This window comes from Melanotaenia boesemani, chromosome 11 (genome assembly GCF_017639745.1).
Source record: "Melanotaenia boesemani isolate fMelBoe1 chromosome 11, fMelBoe1.pri, whole genome shotgun sequence".
In the NCBI taxonomy this organism is placed as follows: domain Eukaryota; kingdom Metazoa; phylum Chordata; class Actinopteri; order Atheriniformes; family Melanotaeniidae; genus Melanotaenia; species Melanotaenia boesemani.
The window spans coordinates 37,599,517-37,613,695 of NC_055692.1; the positions used below are offsets into that span (position 1 = coordinate 37,599,517).

General features: G+C 45.9%; 1 protein-coding gene across 1 annotated transcript in view; it reads right to left on the minus strand.

Annotated features, from left to right (window-relative positions):
- Window positions 1-6,465: 6,465 nt before the first annotated feature.
- The window catches only part of ak8 (adenylate kinase 8), a 28,590-nt gene continuing 20,876 nt past the window's right edge, over window positions 6,466-14,179 (minus strand). Inside the window, exons 7-15 of the mRNA XM_041999019.1 lie at window positions 11,224-11,305; window positions 10,416-10,487; window positions 9,449-9,649; window positions 9,142-9,264; window positions 8,842-8,931; window positions 8,488-8,629; window positions 6,923-7,003; window positions 6,703-6,832; window positions 6,466-6,620 (exon numbers count right to left, since the gene is read on the minus strand). Of these exons, the coding sequence (XP_041854953.1) occupies window positions 6,531-6,620; window positions 6,703-6,832; window positions 6,923-7,003; window positions 8,488-8,629; window positions 8,842-8,931; window positions 9,142-9,264; window positions 9,449-9,649; window positions 10,416-10,487; window positions 11,224-11,305 (1,011 nt within the window). The 3' untranslated portion in view covers window positions 6,466-6,530. The remainder of the gene's footprint in view (window positions 6,621-6,702; window positions 6,833-6,922; window positions 7,004-8,487; window positions 8,630-8,841; window positions 8,932-9,141; window positions 9,265-9,448; window positions 9,650-10,415; window positions 10,488-11,223; window positions 11,306-14,179) is intronic.

Below are 14,179 nucleotides of genomic sequence, written 5' to 3' on the forward strand. Positions count from 1 at the left end.
ACATCTATATTATATATTTATCTCATGTATATTTTAACTATTATTATTTTTCAGTGATCCTTTCCTGGATTTTTCCAGGGTGATCGAAAACGGCCTTCAACAAATGGATTAAATAGTTTTGTGTCAAAGTGCCACAAAAAATGGAAGCCTTTTGATATGAGTTTTTTTTTACTATCTTCAAATGAAGAACTTACATGCAGGCTGGATTGGGGAAGAGGACGGTTTCCCTTCACAGCAATGTGACACAGGTGGAGGTATTTATTTTTATTTCCTTTATTTGTATAGCACCTTTCATGTAGCTCAAAGTGAAAGGTGTGCAAAAGCTTTCATGTTGTAGTTGTGTTCAATAATATATCATTTTTGTCCCTTTCATATGGACACTTTCCTCAGGGTTACACTGAAAATTTTTAACAACAACTGTTTAACAAAATTCACACGCTGTCTAAATAATGTTTTTATTTCAATGTAGTTGTCAAAGCTATTACAGGCCACTTACCCCAAAATGGTGGAGCTTTGTGACGGTGGCTGCTTTACAAAGCAGGAGGTTTTGTGCTTAATATGTTAATTGTAAACATACATGTGGGCTCTCACATCGTCCCTAGCTAATGTGTGATGAACTTAGTTTGTGTTAGCTGCTGCCTTTGCATCATCCAGACACACGTTTGTTATGTTTGTGTGGCCTTGGAGGCTGAGGGCTACACTGGTGCTTTGGAACGTTTCAGGTGGTGGGAAATGCATCCTTTACATAGTACCTCTTCAGGATGAGTTGGACCTCTCACCACTCCCAGCAAATGCCCCAGAATTTGCTCTAATGCCAAAGGCCAGTTGCAGACACTGTTGTGTAGAGATGCCGCTCCAAATCCTGGCTCTACATGACCGAAAATGTGCTAGCCAGGTGAATTTTTTTAGACTTGGTTTAGAGGTTCTATAATTAACTGTATTTGAATGTCTTAAACATGACATGTGCTTTAATCTGTTAGATGATCTCTGATGATGATGATGATAATGATGATGACAAATTTCCTGAAGTTCTGAAAACTCCAGTACAGACTGAAGAGGACCACTGCCCTCAGCAGGTGGAATAACTGTAAAACATCTAACCATACCTGAGAAGGTGTCTCCTATGTAAGAGATGTTAATGTATTGTACTTCATCACTGAACTGTCATATGATTGAGAGTCACAAGACACCAGCATTTCTTCACAGAGATAAATACAGTTTCTATCTGTCCATTCAGCCAGGAAGAGGATGTCCAGTGCCCTATATGTGGCAATATCTTCCCTGCCCTGCTTATTGAAGGACATGCCAGCCAAGGTATTGGTTAGCTATTTCTTCATGCTCTGTCCTCTTCTGCAGGGTGGGGAGTAGGTGGTGTTTATGTCTTGCTGTGTGTATTTAGGATGTCATATGTATTGCTTTAATTATTTATTTTTGTTAAACGATATGGGGAGAGCTGATATGGACTGGATTTGTTTGTACATTAACGCCTTTATTCATATAGAACTGAGGACACAACCTCACCCGAGAGGGAGCTCCATACTGCGATGGATGACATCTCCTGGTAAGTCATAGTTATTATCCATGTAGCTTTTAAGGGATTGTTCAACCCAAAGTGGAAATACTCTCATACATAGAGCTGCCTTAACCTCCATTGACACATGGGGGACTAGATGACTGTTGTACTTTTTAATTTTGGTGAGACCACAACCTTGTTGTATTTGTATACAATTCCGACATGTAATCATGTGGCTGAAAGCAAAAGCTGATTCCAGCAAGACCTTTGAGCTGTGTGTATCTCGAGTTAATTTTCTCGAAAGAGAATGTTTCGTACACAAAAGGGTACACCACTAAATGCCTTAAGGATGAAATTCCTCGGAGAAGCAGGGATCGACACAGGGGCCCTTAGAAAGGACTTTCTGACAAGTGAGTAGTGGCCATTTACTAGTTCATTTTAAAAATGGGAAATACGTTTAAAAACCAGCTTGGCATTGTACAGTATAACAGCTGTGTTGTGCTGTTGGTTGGCTTTAATTGTTTTTTGTGAATTCCAAGTGATGGTATCTGGGATTAAGAAACGTCTTTTTGAAGGTGGGAAGTCCAAAATGCCCAAATATTCCATGAATGACTTTGATTCAGGTATTTTCAGTGGTTTCTTTTCATGAATCTTTAGCCTAGCAATTAAAGAGTTCTTTTTCTTTCTTCATTCTTTTTTGTAGGATTGCTGGTGAAACCTTTGCTACCAGCATTGCCCGAGGTGGGCCACGTGGTGCTACGACTTTCTAGCAACTAGCAAGCTTTCATCTGATCATGTCATGGATCCGACTCACAGTATGTTAAATTTAGGACTGACTAACAGTCTTACTAACAGGACTGACAGGAAGAGACTGAACAAGCTGGTCAGGAGGGCCAGCTCTGTCCTGGGCTGCCCGCTGGACTCTGTGGAGGAGGTGGGTGAGAGGAGGATGTTGGCCAAGCTCACATCCATCATGGACAACACCTCTCACCCGCTGCACCAGACTGTGGGGGGGCTGAGCAGCTCCTTCAGCAGCAGACTGAGACACCCTCAGTGTAGGAAGGAGCTACCGCAGGTCCTTCATTCCCACTGCTGTCAGACTGTACAACTTATCTGTATAGTCATATTACTGTGTAATATTTATTTATATTTTACTGTCCAATACCCCCCATTATCAATATCATCATATTCTTCATATCCCACCATCACCATGTAAATATGTATATAGTCTGTGAAGTTGTTGTTATATTCTATATATATATATAGTATATATATATATATATATATACTATATATATATATATATATATATATATATACATCTTTTGTATTTATAATGGTACATATTTTTGCTTTTCTTAGACTTTTTCTTGTAAATAATTTATATTGCACCTTCTTGCTGTGATGCATGTTCACCTTATTCTGTCTTTCTGCACTTTATTCTATAACAAGAGCTGCTGTAACAAGTGAATTTCTCCACTGTGAGATAATAAAGTCTAATCTAATGTAATCTAATTTATATAACAGTTTAGATGTGTTGATTATTTATTACACAATTAAAGTTCAACTTTTCTCCATAATTTCAGTAGAATCAGCACTTCTTAAAGTTTTTTTTCTTAATTTGGATTCAAGGTTGCATAGGCGTCCGACATGACTCAGACGTTCTGGATTGTGGCTGTACTGGTAAGATCGACATGGAACACAAAGAGAACATTCTAAGGTAGGCACAGTGTAAAAATATTTATACGGATATACCTGTATGACAAAGGAAAGGTTTGCTTACCCTGAAGATGAAAGATTTTTTGTATTTCTTTATATTCAGAGCAAATGGTCTGCATGTCATGACTAAAAGAAAACCCACGCTTCAGCAACTCGATAAATACATATACAGATTTTATATATATATATATATATATAAGCTGGCACAAGGGAAAAGAGGTTAAACATTTTTAATCGTTTGTGAGAAATAAAAGCAGATATAATATTACTCCAAGAGACTCATTTATTAAACTCAACAATAGATCTTCTCTCAACAACCTAGTTTCCACACGTGTATTCAGCTTGTTATAATTCTAGGCAGAGAGGAGCAGCAACTCTTATTAATAGAAGGTTAAATTTTGACATAGATAATACAATCACAGATCCAGAAGGCAGATTTATAATAGTTACATTATCTATTAAATATGTTAAGTTATGTATCGCAAATATATCTGGTCCAAATGTAGATGATCCTCCTTCTTTCACTCCCTCTTCGCCTCTATGGTCACTCAGATAACACACTAATTATAGGAGGTGATTTTAACATTATACTGGACAAACAAAGTACCACAGGAGCTCATCGAGTCTGGAAATCCTCAGAAACTGTAAAACATGAAGGATTTTGGTCTCTGTGATGCTTGGCGCTCTCACCATCCCACACTAAGAGAATACACCTTCTTCTCTTTAGTTCACCATTCCTATTCTAGATTAGATTATTTCTTAACTAGCAGCTCGCTGATGAATGACATGTCAGAAACCAGAATCCATCCTACTAGCATTAGTGATCATGCACCAGTATCATTTACTCTGAGAAGTAAGAGCAATAAACCAGCAACTAGAAACTGGAGATTTAATACGTCATTACTTAAAGATCCTGAGTTTATCAGCTACTTCAAAAGAGAATGGTCCTTATATCTAGAAAATAACGACTTGCCAGAAACTTCAGTGTGTGTTCTTTGGGAAGCAGGAAAAGCAGTAATGAGAGGGAAAATAATTTCCTTTTCTTCTCATAAGAAAAAGAAGGAAACTTTGAGAATTTCAGAGTTAGAACTCAGAATTAAATCCTTAGAGGAGCTTACCATGTCTCCCCAGAAGAACACATACTAAATGCTATAAGGAAAGCTAAACTTGAATTTAATGAAATAATAGATAAAAAGACGCAGTTTTTGGTGCAAAGACTTCGCTTGGAGAATTTTGAGCATGGCAACAAATCTGGAAGGTTCCTGGCTAATCAGTTAAAAACAAACAAGGAGAAAACAACCATCTCCTCTGTCAGAGATCCAGAAGGAAACATCACAATCAAACATCTGCACACACTGCAATGAAAACACACCAGACAACTATCTCCATGCCTTGTGGTCCTGCACACCTGTCCGCAGGTTCTGGCTTCAGGTATGTGTGGACATGTCAAAATGGTTTAAATGTAATATTCCTACAATCCCCGCACTGTGTCTACTAGGTGACTTGGGTGACATTAATATGGCAATTAACTCTGCACACACGATACACACAGCATTATGCATCGCAAAGAAAACTATCCTTGTGAACTGGAGAACCAAAAATAATCTGTGTATTCAGCAGTTTAGGAATCTCTTGGTTGACCACATCAGTAGTGAGACAATGTCTGCCTCCTCAAAGAACCATTTAGCTGAATCTCATTCCCTCTGGTCCCCTCTGCTTAGTTCCATCACTTAGTGTAGGTGGAGGACTGTGACATCGTTGCTATGGGGTTTGGGAAATGGCCGGGAGTGACTGGTGGTTGCGGGTTCTTTGTGGTTGCCCGTGGTGCGGGACCGGGCTGCTCTGCGGTGGGGGTGGCTCTGGGTCTGGCCCCATCGGGGGCTGTGGGGGCCAGCGGTTGGAGTCGCCTCATGGCGGGGGGTGAGGCCACTGGTGACGCCTGGGTTGGTGGGCGTCGGACCTGGGCTGGGCAGCCAGGCTATTCTGGGGCAGGCTGGGCGGGGGTTCTGGGCTCTGGTGGCCGGGGTGACCCCACCTCCCTCTGGGGTGGTGGGGTCCGTATGTGCCGGGGGTCTGGGCCTGCCTGGATGTGCTGCCGTGGTGTGGGTTGGTGCATGCCCTGGTGTCTGGTTGACGCCCTGGGACCCAGGGTATGGACCGGGGGCAGGGGGGGTGCAGGGGTTTGAAGGAGGGCTGAGTGGGATTTGGGGGATTATAGGGGAAGGTGCTAAATGGTTTTACTCCTATCCCACAGATCGATAGTTTTATATATGTATGGATACCTGCTTCTCAGAAATCCATGAAATAAAATGTCGGGTTCCTCAAGGATCAGATCTAGGTCTTCTTTTTAATCTGTCCATGTTGCCTCTTGGTGATGTCATCAGGAGACATGGCATTGGTTTCCACAGCTATGCTGATGATACGCAGCTTTACATCGCCGTGTCTCCTGATGACCTGGAGCCAGTTAACGTCCTTTTAAAGTGTATTTTAGATATAAAGTCATGGATGGCCGAGAACTTCTTACAGCTCAACCAGGACAAAACTGACATTTTAGTTATTGGTCCTGAAGACCTTTTTGACTCTGAGCTGGATTTTATTCCACACATTAGAAACGTCTAATAAACTGGATTTTACCATCTTAAAAACATTGCCAGAGTCACCCGTTCCTCTCTCTTGCCAGCACCGGGATGCTGATGCTTTTATTTCCAGCAGAATAGATTACTGTATTGTACTGCTCTCTGGTCTTTCTAAAAAGTCCATCTCTAACCTACAACTACTCTGACGAGGACCACAGGGAACACATCACACCAGGTTTAAAATGGCTGCATTGGCTCCCCGTGCATTTCAGGATCAATTTTTGAAGTTGTTTTAGTTGTTGATAAATGTCTTAATGGTCTTGGACCTACATATTAATCGGACCTGCTTTTAAATTATGAGCACTTGCGGACCCTGAGGTCCTCTGGTACTGGTCTAGTCAAAACCGACACTTATGGCCAGACCTCATTCCACATTACAGCCCCCATCTGTGGAACATCTGGAGAGCCTGAGGGCTGCAGAGACAGTTGTTTTTAAAAAGAGACTGAAAACTTTTTAACTTAGCTTATAGCTGAACACCTGTCTGACTGTCTGGTGGATGAGTGAATATGCGAGATGATAATCAGGTGTGCTTTTACGTGACGAAAAGTGTTTTCTAAATCAACTTGATTTGATTGAAACGTACCTTAAACACCCGAAACAATAAAAATTTTATTTCCAAACAGCTTTACACATAAAACCATAGTCCAGGTGGGTCTAGCTGTCATTCAGAGGTCAGTCTGCTCTCCAGCGCTTCAAACACAGAGTGAGGATCCTGATCAGCATCAACATGGATCGCATCTGGATACATGGACTGAACACACACATGGTTTGATGTTGTTGGAACATTTTCCCTCCACCACAACCTTTTGTGTGTGCTTTCTGTGTTTGCATACCTGCAGAGCAGCAGACTGGATCCGGTACTGTTTCAGTCGTTGCATCACAGTCTTAGTGCGGTCCTCAGGTCTGGTCTGCAGTCTGTTCTGGACCTCAGAGCTTGGAGCGGGTCGAGTCATGGCGTGAAACCTGCAGCAGCAAAGAGGCATGTACATAATTGTGCAGGGAACAATAACAGGTCAGAACCAGTTATTGTTCTGGGAGAGTTGGTCCACCAACCTCTGCCCGGTGACCGGATCTGTTCCTCTGAGACTGGTTCTCTCCAGACAAACTTCATCTGTCCCCTCCAGGAAGTAGACTCTGAAGACCAAAGGAACTACATGTTAGGTTAGAGAGAAGCAGAAAACCCAAGGTTCCCTCAGTTCGCCTGTTTCCACCACCTTCTGAGGATCAACCAAGATCCTAAGAGGACCACTCCAAAACAAGCAGAACTGAAGCTAAAACTGAAAGTTAAGTCTTGAGCAGCTCGTAGAGCTTGGTCTCTGCAGAACCAGAATTTGATTTTCGGTGGTAGAGATGGTACATGTTGGATTTTGGGTGGTAGAGGTGGAACCTGTTGGGTTTTAGGGAGCAGACAAGGTACCTGTTGGGTTTTGGGTGGTAGAGGTGGTACCTGTAGGGTTTTAGGGAATAGACGTGGTATCTGTTGGATTTTGGGTGGTAGAGGTGGTATCTAGTGGGTTTTAGGGAGCAGACATGGTACCTGTTGGGTTTTGGGTGGTAGAGGTGGTAACTGTTAGGTTTTGGGTGGCAGAGGTGGTACCTGTTGGGTTTTAGGGAGCAGACAAGGTACCTGTTGGGTTTTGGGTGGCAGAGGTGGTACCTGTTGGGTTTTGGGTGGTAGAGGTGATACCTGTTGGGTTTTGGGTGGTAGAGGTGGTACCTGTTGGGTTTAAGGGAGCAGACGTGGTACCTGTTGGGTTTTGGGTGGTAGAGGTGGTACCTGTTAGGTTTTGGGTGGAAAAGGTGGTACCTGTTGGATTTAAGGGAGCAGATCTGGTACCTGTTGGGTTTTGGGTGGTAAAGGTGGTACCTGTTCGGATTTTAGGTAGCAGATCTGGTACCTGTTGGGTTTTGGGTGGTAGAGGTGGTACCTGTTGGGTTTTAGGGAGCAGACGTGGTACCTGTTGGGTTTTGGGTGGTAGAGGTGGTACCTGTTGGGTTTTAGGGAATAGACGTGGTATCTGTTGGATTTTGGGTGGTAGAGGTGGTATCTAGTGGGTTTTAGGGAGCAGACATGGTACCTGTTGGGTTTTGGGTGGTAGAGGTGGTAACTGTTAGGTTTTGGGTGGTAAAGGTGGTACCTGTTGGATTTTAGGGAGCAGATCTGGTACCTGTTGGGTTTTGTGTGGTAGAGGTGGTACCTGTAGGGTTTTAGGGAATAGACGTGGTATCTGTTTGGTTTTGGGTGGTAGAGATGGTACCTGTTGGGTTTTGGGTGGTATAGGTGGTACCTGTTGGGTTTTGAGTGGTAAAAGTCATACCTGTTGGGCTTTGGGTGGTAAAGGTGGTACCTGTTGGGTGTTGGGTGGTAAAGGTGGTACCTCTTGGATTTTAGGGAGCAGATCTGGTACCTGTTGGGTTTTGGCTGCTAGAGTTGGTACCTATAGGGTTTTAGGGAACAGACGTGATATCTGTTGGGTTTTGGGTGGTAGAGGTGGTACCTGTTGGGTTTTGGGTGGTAGAGGTGGTACCTATAGGGTTTTAGGGAACAGACGTGATATCTGTTGGGTTTTGGGTGGTAGAGGTGGTACCTGTTGGGTTTTGGGTGGTAGAGGTGGTACCTGTTCGGCTGGTGCTGGGTATCCTGCAGGCTCTTGGCTTGCTGCAGGTCACAGGGGAAGCCATGCAGGATCCAGCCTCTGCAGCTGCAGTCCAGACAGCTCAGACGTTCCTCCAGAACCTGCAGGACCAGGGAGTCTGGAACTGCAATAGCAGCAGTGATCAATAACTCAGTCCCCACCGATCTAGGATCATTTCAGTGATAGCAGCATAAAGTTGCCAGTACAACAGTAAGCAGATGTATAAATCCAACATAAGCCATGGGAGCAGACGCACACTGCAGAGCACTAACACAACCTTCTGGACCGCTGTGTAGGATGAAGACAAGGAAGGCTGCTGGGAAACAGGCTCCTCACCTGGGCGCCCATCATCCAGGTACGGCTGGATCTTGACTCCCAGACAGGAACCATCAGCTGCCACAGACCTCAGCAGGTAACCACAACACACTGAAACACACCCACACAACAGAAGATCAGATCCGTCCTGCCAGCATAAAGGAAACTAATGGAGACTCAAACTGATCTGGTTCCGTTTAATTTCAGACTGAAACACAAACAGAATCCTGATGCAAGTGAAGGTCTAAGTCTGATTTACCAGGCCTGCACCGGAACACACTCAGAACCTGAAAAACAAAGTGTATTTGTGTGCGTGTTTACCGTCTACCATCTTGTACTTCTCTGACAGCAGCTGGGCCTGATGGCTCTTTCCGGACCCTGGAGGACCCATCAGGAGGATTCTTGGAGTTCTGGTGCGATGATGAGTCCGGACAAAAGACAACACTGACAACACATACACACGTCAGCTGTACCAACACTGAACTACCGGGATTTGGTCTCTGAGGTGGACCAGTGCTTCTGGTCACCAACTTCAGGTGTCTGATTTCATAGAAAGTTCCTCCGCTGTCAGGACCTAAAGACCACGTGGTCGTCTCCAGTGATCCATAGTACCGGTTTGTGTCTGTACCTTGTTGGTAGACGTCGGTGTGAGGCTGGTCACCGCTGATGATCTTCAGTACATGCTGATAGGCTTCCCTCACACCTGTGACCTCACAGCGGTAACGATGCAGCTCAGTCAATAACTGCATCTCAGACAGACCCCGCCTCCTCTCTAGACGCTCAGCAATGATGTTATCGGTCGGCCAAATGAAGGTCTCATGGTAGACATCTGCAGACAGGAAGTGATAAAATCAAATCAAATCAAACTTTATTTATTTTTATTTTTTTAACTTGTCCTGTCCAGCATCATAGCAGCAAAATGATAATCTGGTTGCTGTATCGTGCTGAACAAACTTGCTCTGCTAAGGGGAGGCCTATGGGTAAGGCTCCTGTTGATAATGTGATTAATTTATTTATTTATTTACTTTGAATCACGGAATCTATGTAATCTTGCTGGACCTGACCGGAGGGGACAGAAAAAGATGGAAAATAGCAAAAATAGCAAAAAGGGAAAGAAGAAAGGAGACAAAAAGATCACAGACAGAAGGAAACGACCCTTCAATCCACACCATCACCAAACAACAACAAATCAAATGTTATTTATAAAGCGCTTGTCATACTGAAGGCAATACAAGTGCTTTACATGATAAAAACAAGCAATTCATGTTTATTAAAAATAAAACAATGCCTTTACACACATCAAAATAGATTACATAACAATAAACATCACTCATGTATACACCTACACACACACAAAGCAACCCATCCCGTTCCACCGCCCTCCTCGTCCCACAGTACCTCCTCCCATCCCGTACCCCTAGCCCCCAACCCCCTGTGCACACAAGGAAATGGCCACATTAACACACATGCTAGCACACGCCCTTCCCCTTCTTTCCCCAGCAACCAACCCCGGAGGGCAGTCCGGGCGGCAGGAGAGCAGCAGGGCCCAGTTCCAGATATTTCTGGTTTTAGCAGACTAAGCTAGACCGACTCACCCCCTGTCAGCGGGTCAACCATCCGACCCCGACCCCGCTCCAGCAGAACATCATCAGAAGCCTCGAGCAGCACTGAAAACCAGCAAAGACAGGGTTCAGACAGGAAGTGTGATGGATCCGGACAGGAAGTTGGACATATCTGACGGATAACATTAGCTGTGTCCCAATTCAGGGTCCACACACTTCGAAGTCCGCTTAACGTTCGTGAAATGGGGCAACCTACCGAGCCAATGAGTATTTCCCATAGAAGCACAATAGGATGTTGAATCACTTCAACCTCTGAAATTACTGTCTTCTGTCTAGGACACTCTAACACCGACCGAGTAATACTGTAAAAACTAACAAACAAAAATAAAGAGCTGTCTGAGGCTCTGTTGTTTTCCAGCTGGTACACACTTCATTAACCACTTAAAAATCCACGAATATTGATATTACAGAATTTTAAAACCACTGTTCAACAACGATGTTTTTGATGTACTTGGTTTTGTACTTTGTTTTCTACTAACGTGTAGGTTAAAAAAAAAAAAACATTTCTGAGCTTGGTTGCTGATTCACCACCGTTGTGTGCGCAATGAACTTGGGGAGAAAAGAGGCCATAAAGCATGCATCACCAACAGCCTTCGTTTGAGGCCAAATGAAGTGCGGGTTTGTAGGGTGGATTCAGAGGCTCCTTTGAATTGGGATAGTGCTTGGCACCACCGCCATGACGTATGTAGCCCACAAATCTGTACGTCGAAGTGTGCAGACCCTGATTGGGCCACAGCTTGTGTGTCCATGTGACAGATGGGATCATGTGTCATGTCCTCACCAACATGCTCAGGGAGGACACCGACCTGCTGTAGCCTCTCAGTTTGCCAATGGGTCCGGGGGATTCCCGCCAACACCCAGCCCTGTGACACACATACAAACACACATTAAGCATTCACAGTTTGACAACCCTCTACAGCCTGTACATACCCCAGATCATCTGTCAGACAAACAGATCTGACCAATGACAGCTTTTAGATTCTTTAATGACATATGATGTCATCGGGTAGGGCGAGCAAAGGAAAACAGATAGTAGGCCAGTATGGCTGAATCATTTTGCTCGTCTATACCGTTACCATGGCTGCACCACTGCAGGTCATAAGACCACTTACCATACCATTTATGTCCAGTTTAAGTCCTGACACCATGTGGAGGTAAATCAGTCGATATCAGTGACAGATTCTGGGACCTCAAGAGGTGTGCAGGAGGACAGATGTGCAGAAAGACAGGTGTGCAGGAGGACAGATGTGCAGAAAGACTGGTGTGCAGGAGGACAGATGTGCAGAAAGACTGTGTGCAGGAGGACAGATGTGCAGAAAGACAGGTGTGCAGGAGGACAGATGTGCAGGAAGACAGGTGTGCAGGAGGACAGATGTGCAGGAGGACAGATGTGCAGGAAGACAGATGTGCAGGAGGACAGGTGTGCAGGAGGACAGGTGTGCATGACGACAGGTGTGCAGGAGGACAGGTGTGCAGGAAGACAGGTGTGCAGGAGGACAGGTGTGCATGAAGACAGGTGTGCAGGAGGACAGGTGTGCAGGAGGACAAGTGTGCAAGAACAGGTGTGCAGGAGGACGGGTGTGCAGGAGGACAAGTGTGCAAGAAGACAGGTGTGCAGGAGGACAGGTGTGCAAGAGGACAGATGTGCAGGAAGACAGGTGTGCAGGAGGACAGATGTGCAGGAAGACAGGTGTGCAGGAGGACAGGTGTGCAGGAGGACAGGTGTGCAGGAAGATAAGTGTGCAGGAGGAAAGGTGTGCAAGAAGACAGGTGTGCAGGAAGACAGGTGTACAGGAAGACAGGTGTGCAGGGAGACAGGTGTGAAAGAGGACAGATGTGCAGGAAGACAGGTGTGCAGGAGGACAGTTGTGCAGGAAGACAGGTGTGCAGGAGGACAGGTGTGCAGGAAGACAGGTGTGCAGGAGGACAGGTGTGCAGGAAGACAGGTGTGCAGGAGGACAGGTGTGCAGGAGGACAGATGTGCAGGAAGACAGGTGTGCAGGAGGACAGGTGTGCAAGAAGATAAGTGTGCAAGAGGAAAGGTGTGCAGTGAGACAGGTGTGCAGGAAGACAGGTTTGCAGGAGGACAGATGTGCAGGAAGACAGGTGTGCAGGAGGACAGTTGTGCAGGAAGACAGGTGTGCAGGAAGACAGGTGTGCAGGAGGACAGATGTGCAGGAAGACAGGTGTGCAGGAGGACAAGTGTGCAAGAAGATAAGTGTGCAAGAGGAAAGGTGTGCAGTGAGACAGGTGTGCAGGAAGACAGGTGTGCAGGAGGACAGATGTGCAGGAAGACAGGTGTGCAGGAGGACAGTTGTGCAGGAAGACAGGTGTGCAGGAAGACAGGTGTGCAGGAGGACAGATGTGCAGGAAGACAGGTGTGCAGGAGGACAAGTGTGCAAGAAGATAAGTGTGCAAGAGGAAAGGTGTGCAGTGAGACAGGTGTGCAGGAAGACAGGTGTGCAGGAGGACAGAAGTGCAGGAAGACAGGTGTGCAGGAGGACAGTTGTGCAGGAAGACAGGTGTGCAGGAGGACAGGTGTGCAGGAAGACAGGTGTGCAGGAGGACAGGTGTGCAGGAAGACAGGTGTGCAGGAGGACAGATGTGCAGGAAGATAAGTGTGCAAGAGGAAAGGTGTGCAGTGAGACAGGTGTGCAGGAAGACAGGTGTGCAGGAGGACAGGTGTGCAGGAAGACAGGTGTGCAGGAGGACAGGTGTGCAAGAAGATAAGTGTGCAAGAGGAAAGGTGTGCAGTGAGACAGGTGTGCAGGAGGACAGGTGTGCAGGAAGATAAGTGTGCAAGAGGACAGGTGTGCAGTGAGACAGGTGTGCAGGAAGACAGGTGTGCAGGAGGACAGATGTGCAGGAAGATAAGTGTGCAAGAGGACAGGTGTGCAGTGAGACAGGTGTGCAGGAGGACAGGTGTGCAGGAAGACAGATGTGCAGGAGGACAGGTGTGCAGGAGGACAGGTGTGCAAGAAGACAGGTGTGCAGGAAGATAAGTGTGCAAGAGGACAGGTGTGCAGTGAGACAGGTGTGCAGGAGGACAGGTGTGCAGGAGGAAAGGTGTGCAAGAAGACAGGTGTGCAGGAAGATAAATGTGCAGTGAGACAGGTGTGCAGGGAGACAGGTGTGCAGGAGGACAGGTGTGCAGGAGGACAAGTGTCCAGGAAGACAGGTGTGCAGGAGAACAGGTGTGCAGGGAGACAGGTGTACAGGAGGACAGGTGTGCAGTGAGATAGGTGTGCAGGGAGACAGGTGTGCAGGAGGACAGGTGTGCAGGAGGACAGATGTGCAGGAATACAGGTGTGCAGGAGGACAGGTGTGAAGGAAGACAGGTGTGCAGGAGGACAGGTGTGCAGGAGGACAGATGTGCAGGAAGACAGGTGTGCAGGAGGACAGGTGTGCAAGAAGACAGGTGTGCAGGAAGACAGGTGTGCAAGAGGACAGGTGTGCAGGAGGACAGATGTGCAGGAGGACAGGTGTGCAGGAGGACAGGTGTGCAGTGAGACAGGTGTGCAGTGAGACAGGTGTGCAAGGAGACAGCTGTGCAGGGAGACAGATGTGCACGGAGACAGCTGTGCAGGGAGACAAGTATGTAGGGAGACAGGTGGGCAGGAAGACAGCTGTGCAGGGAGACAGCTGTCTGAAAAAAGCTGCAAGAAGACAAAAGAGGAAGGAGGATTTACTGTTGCTTTACTGTTAGTGAAAACTAACAAAGAAGGGTCTGGAGTTTT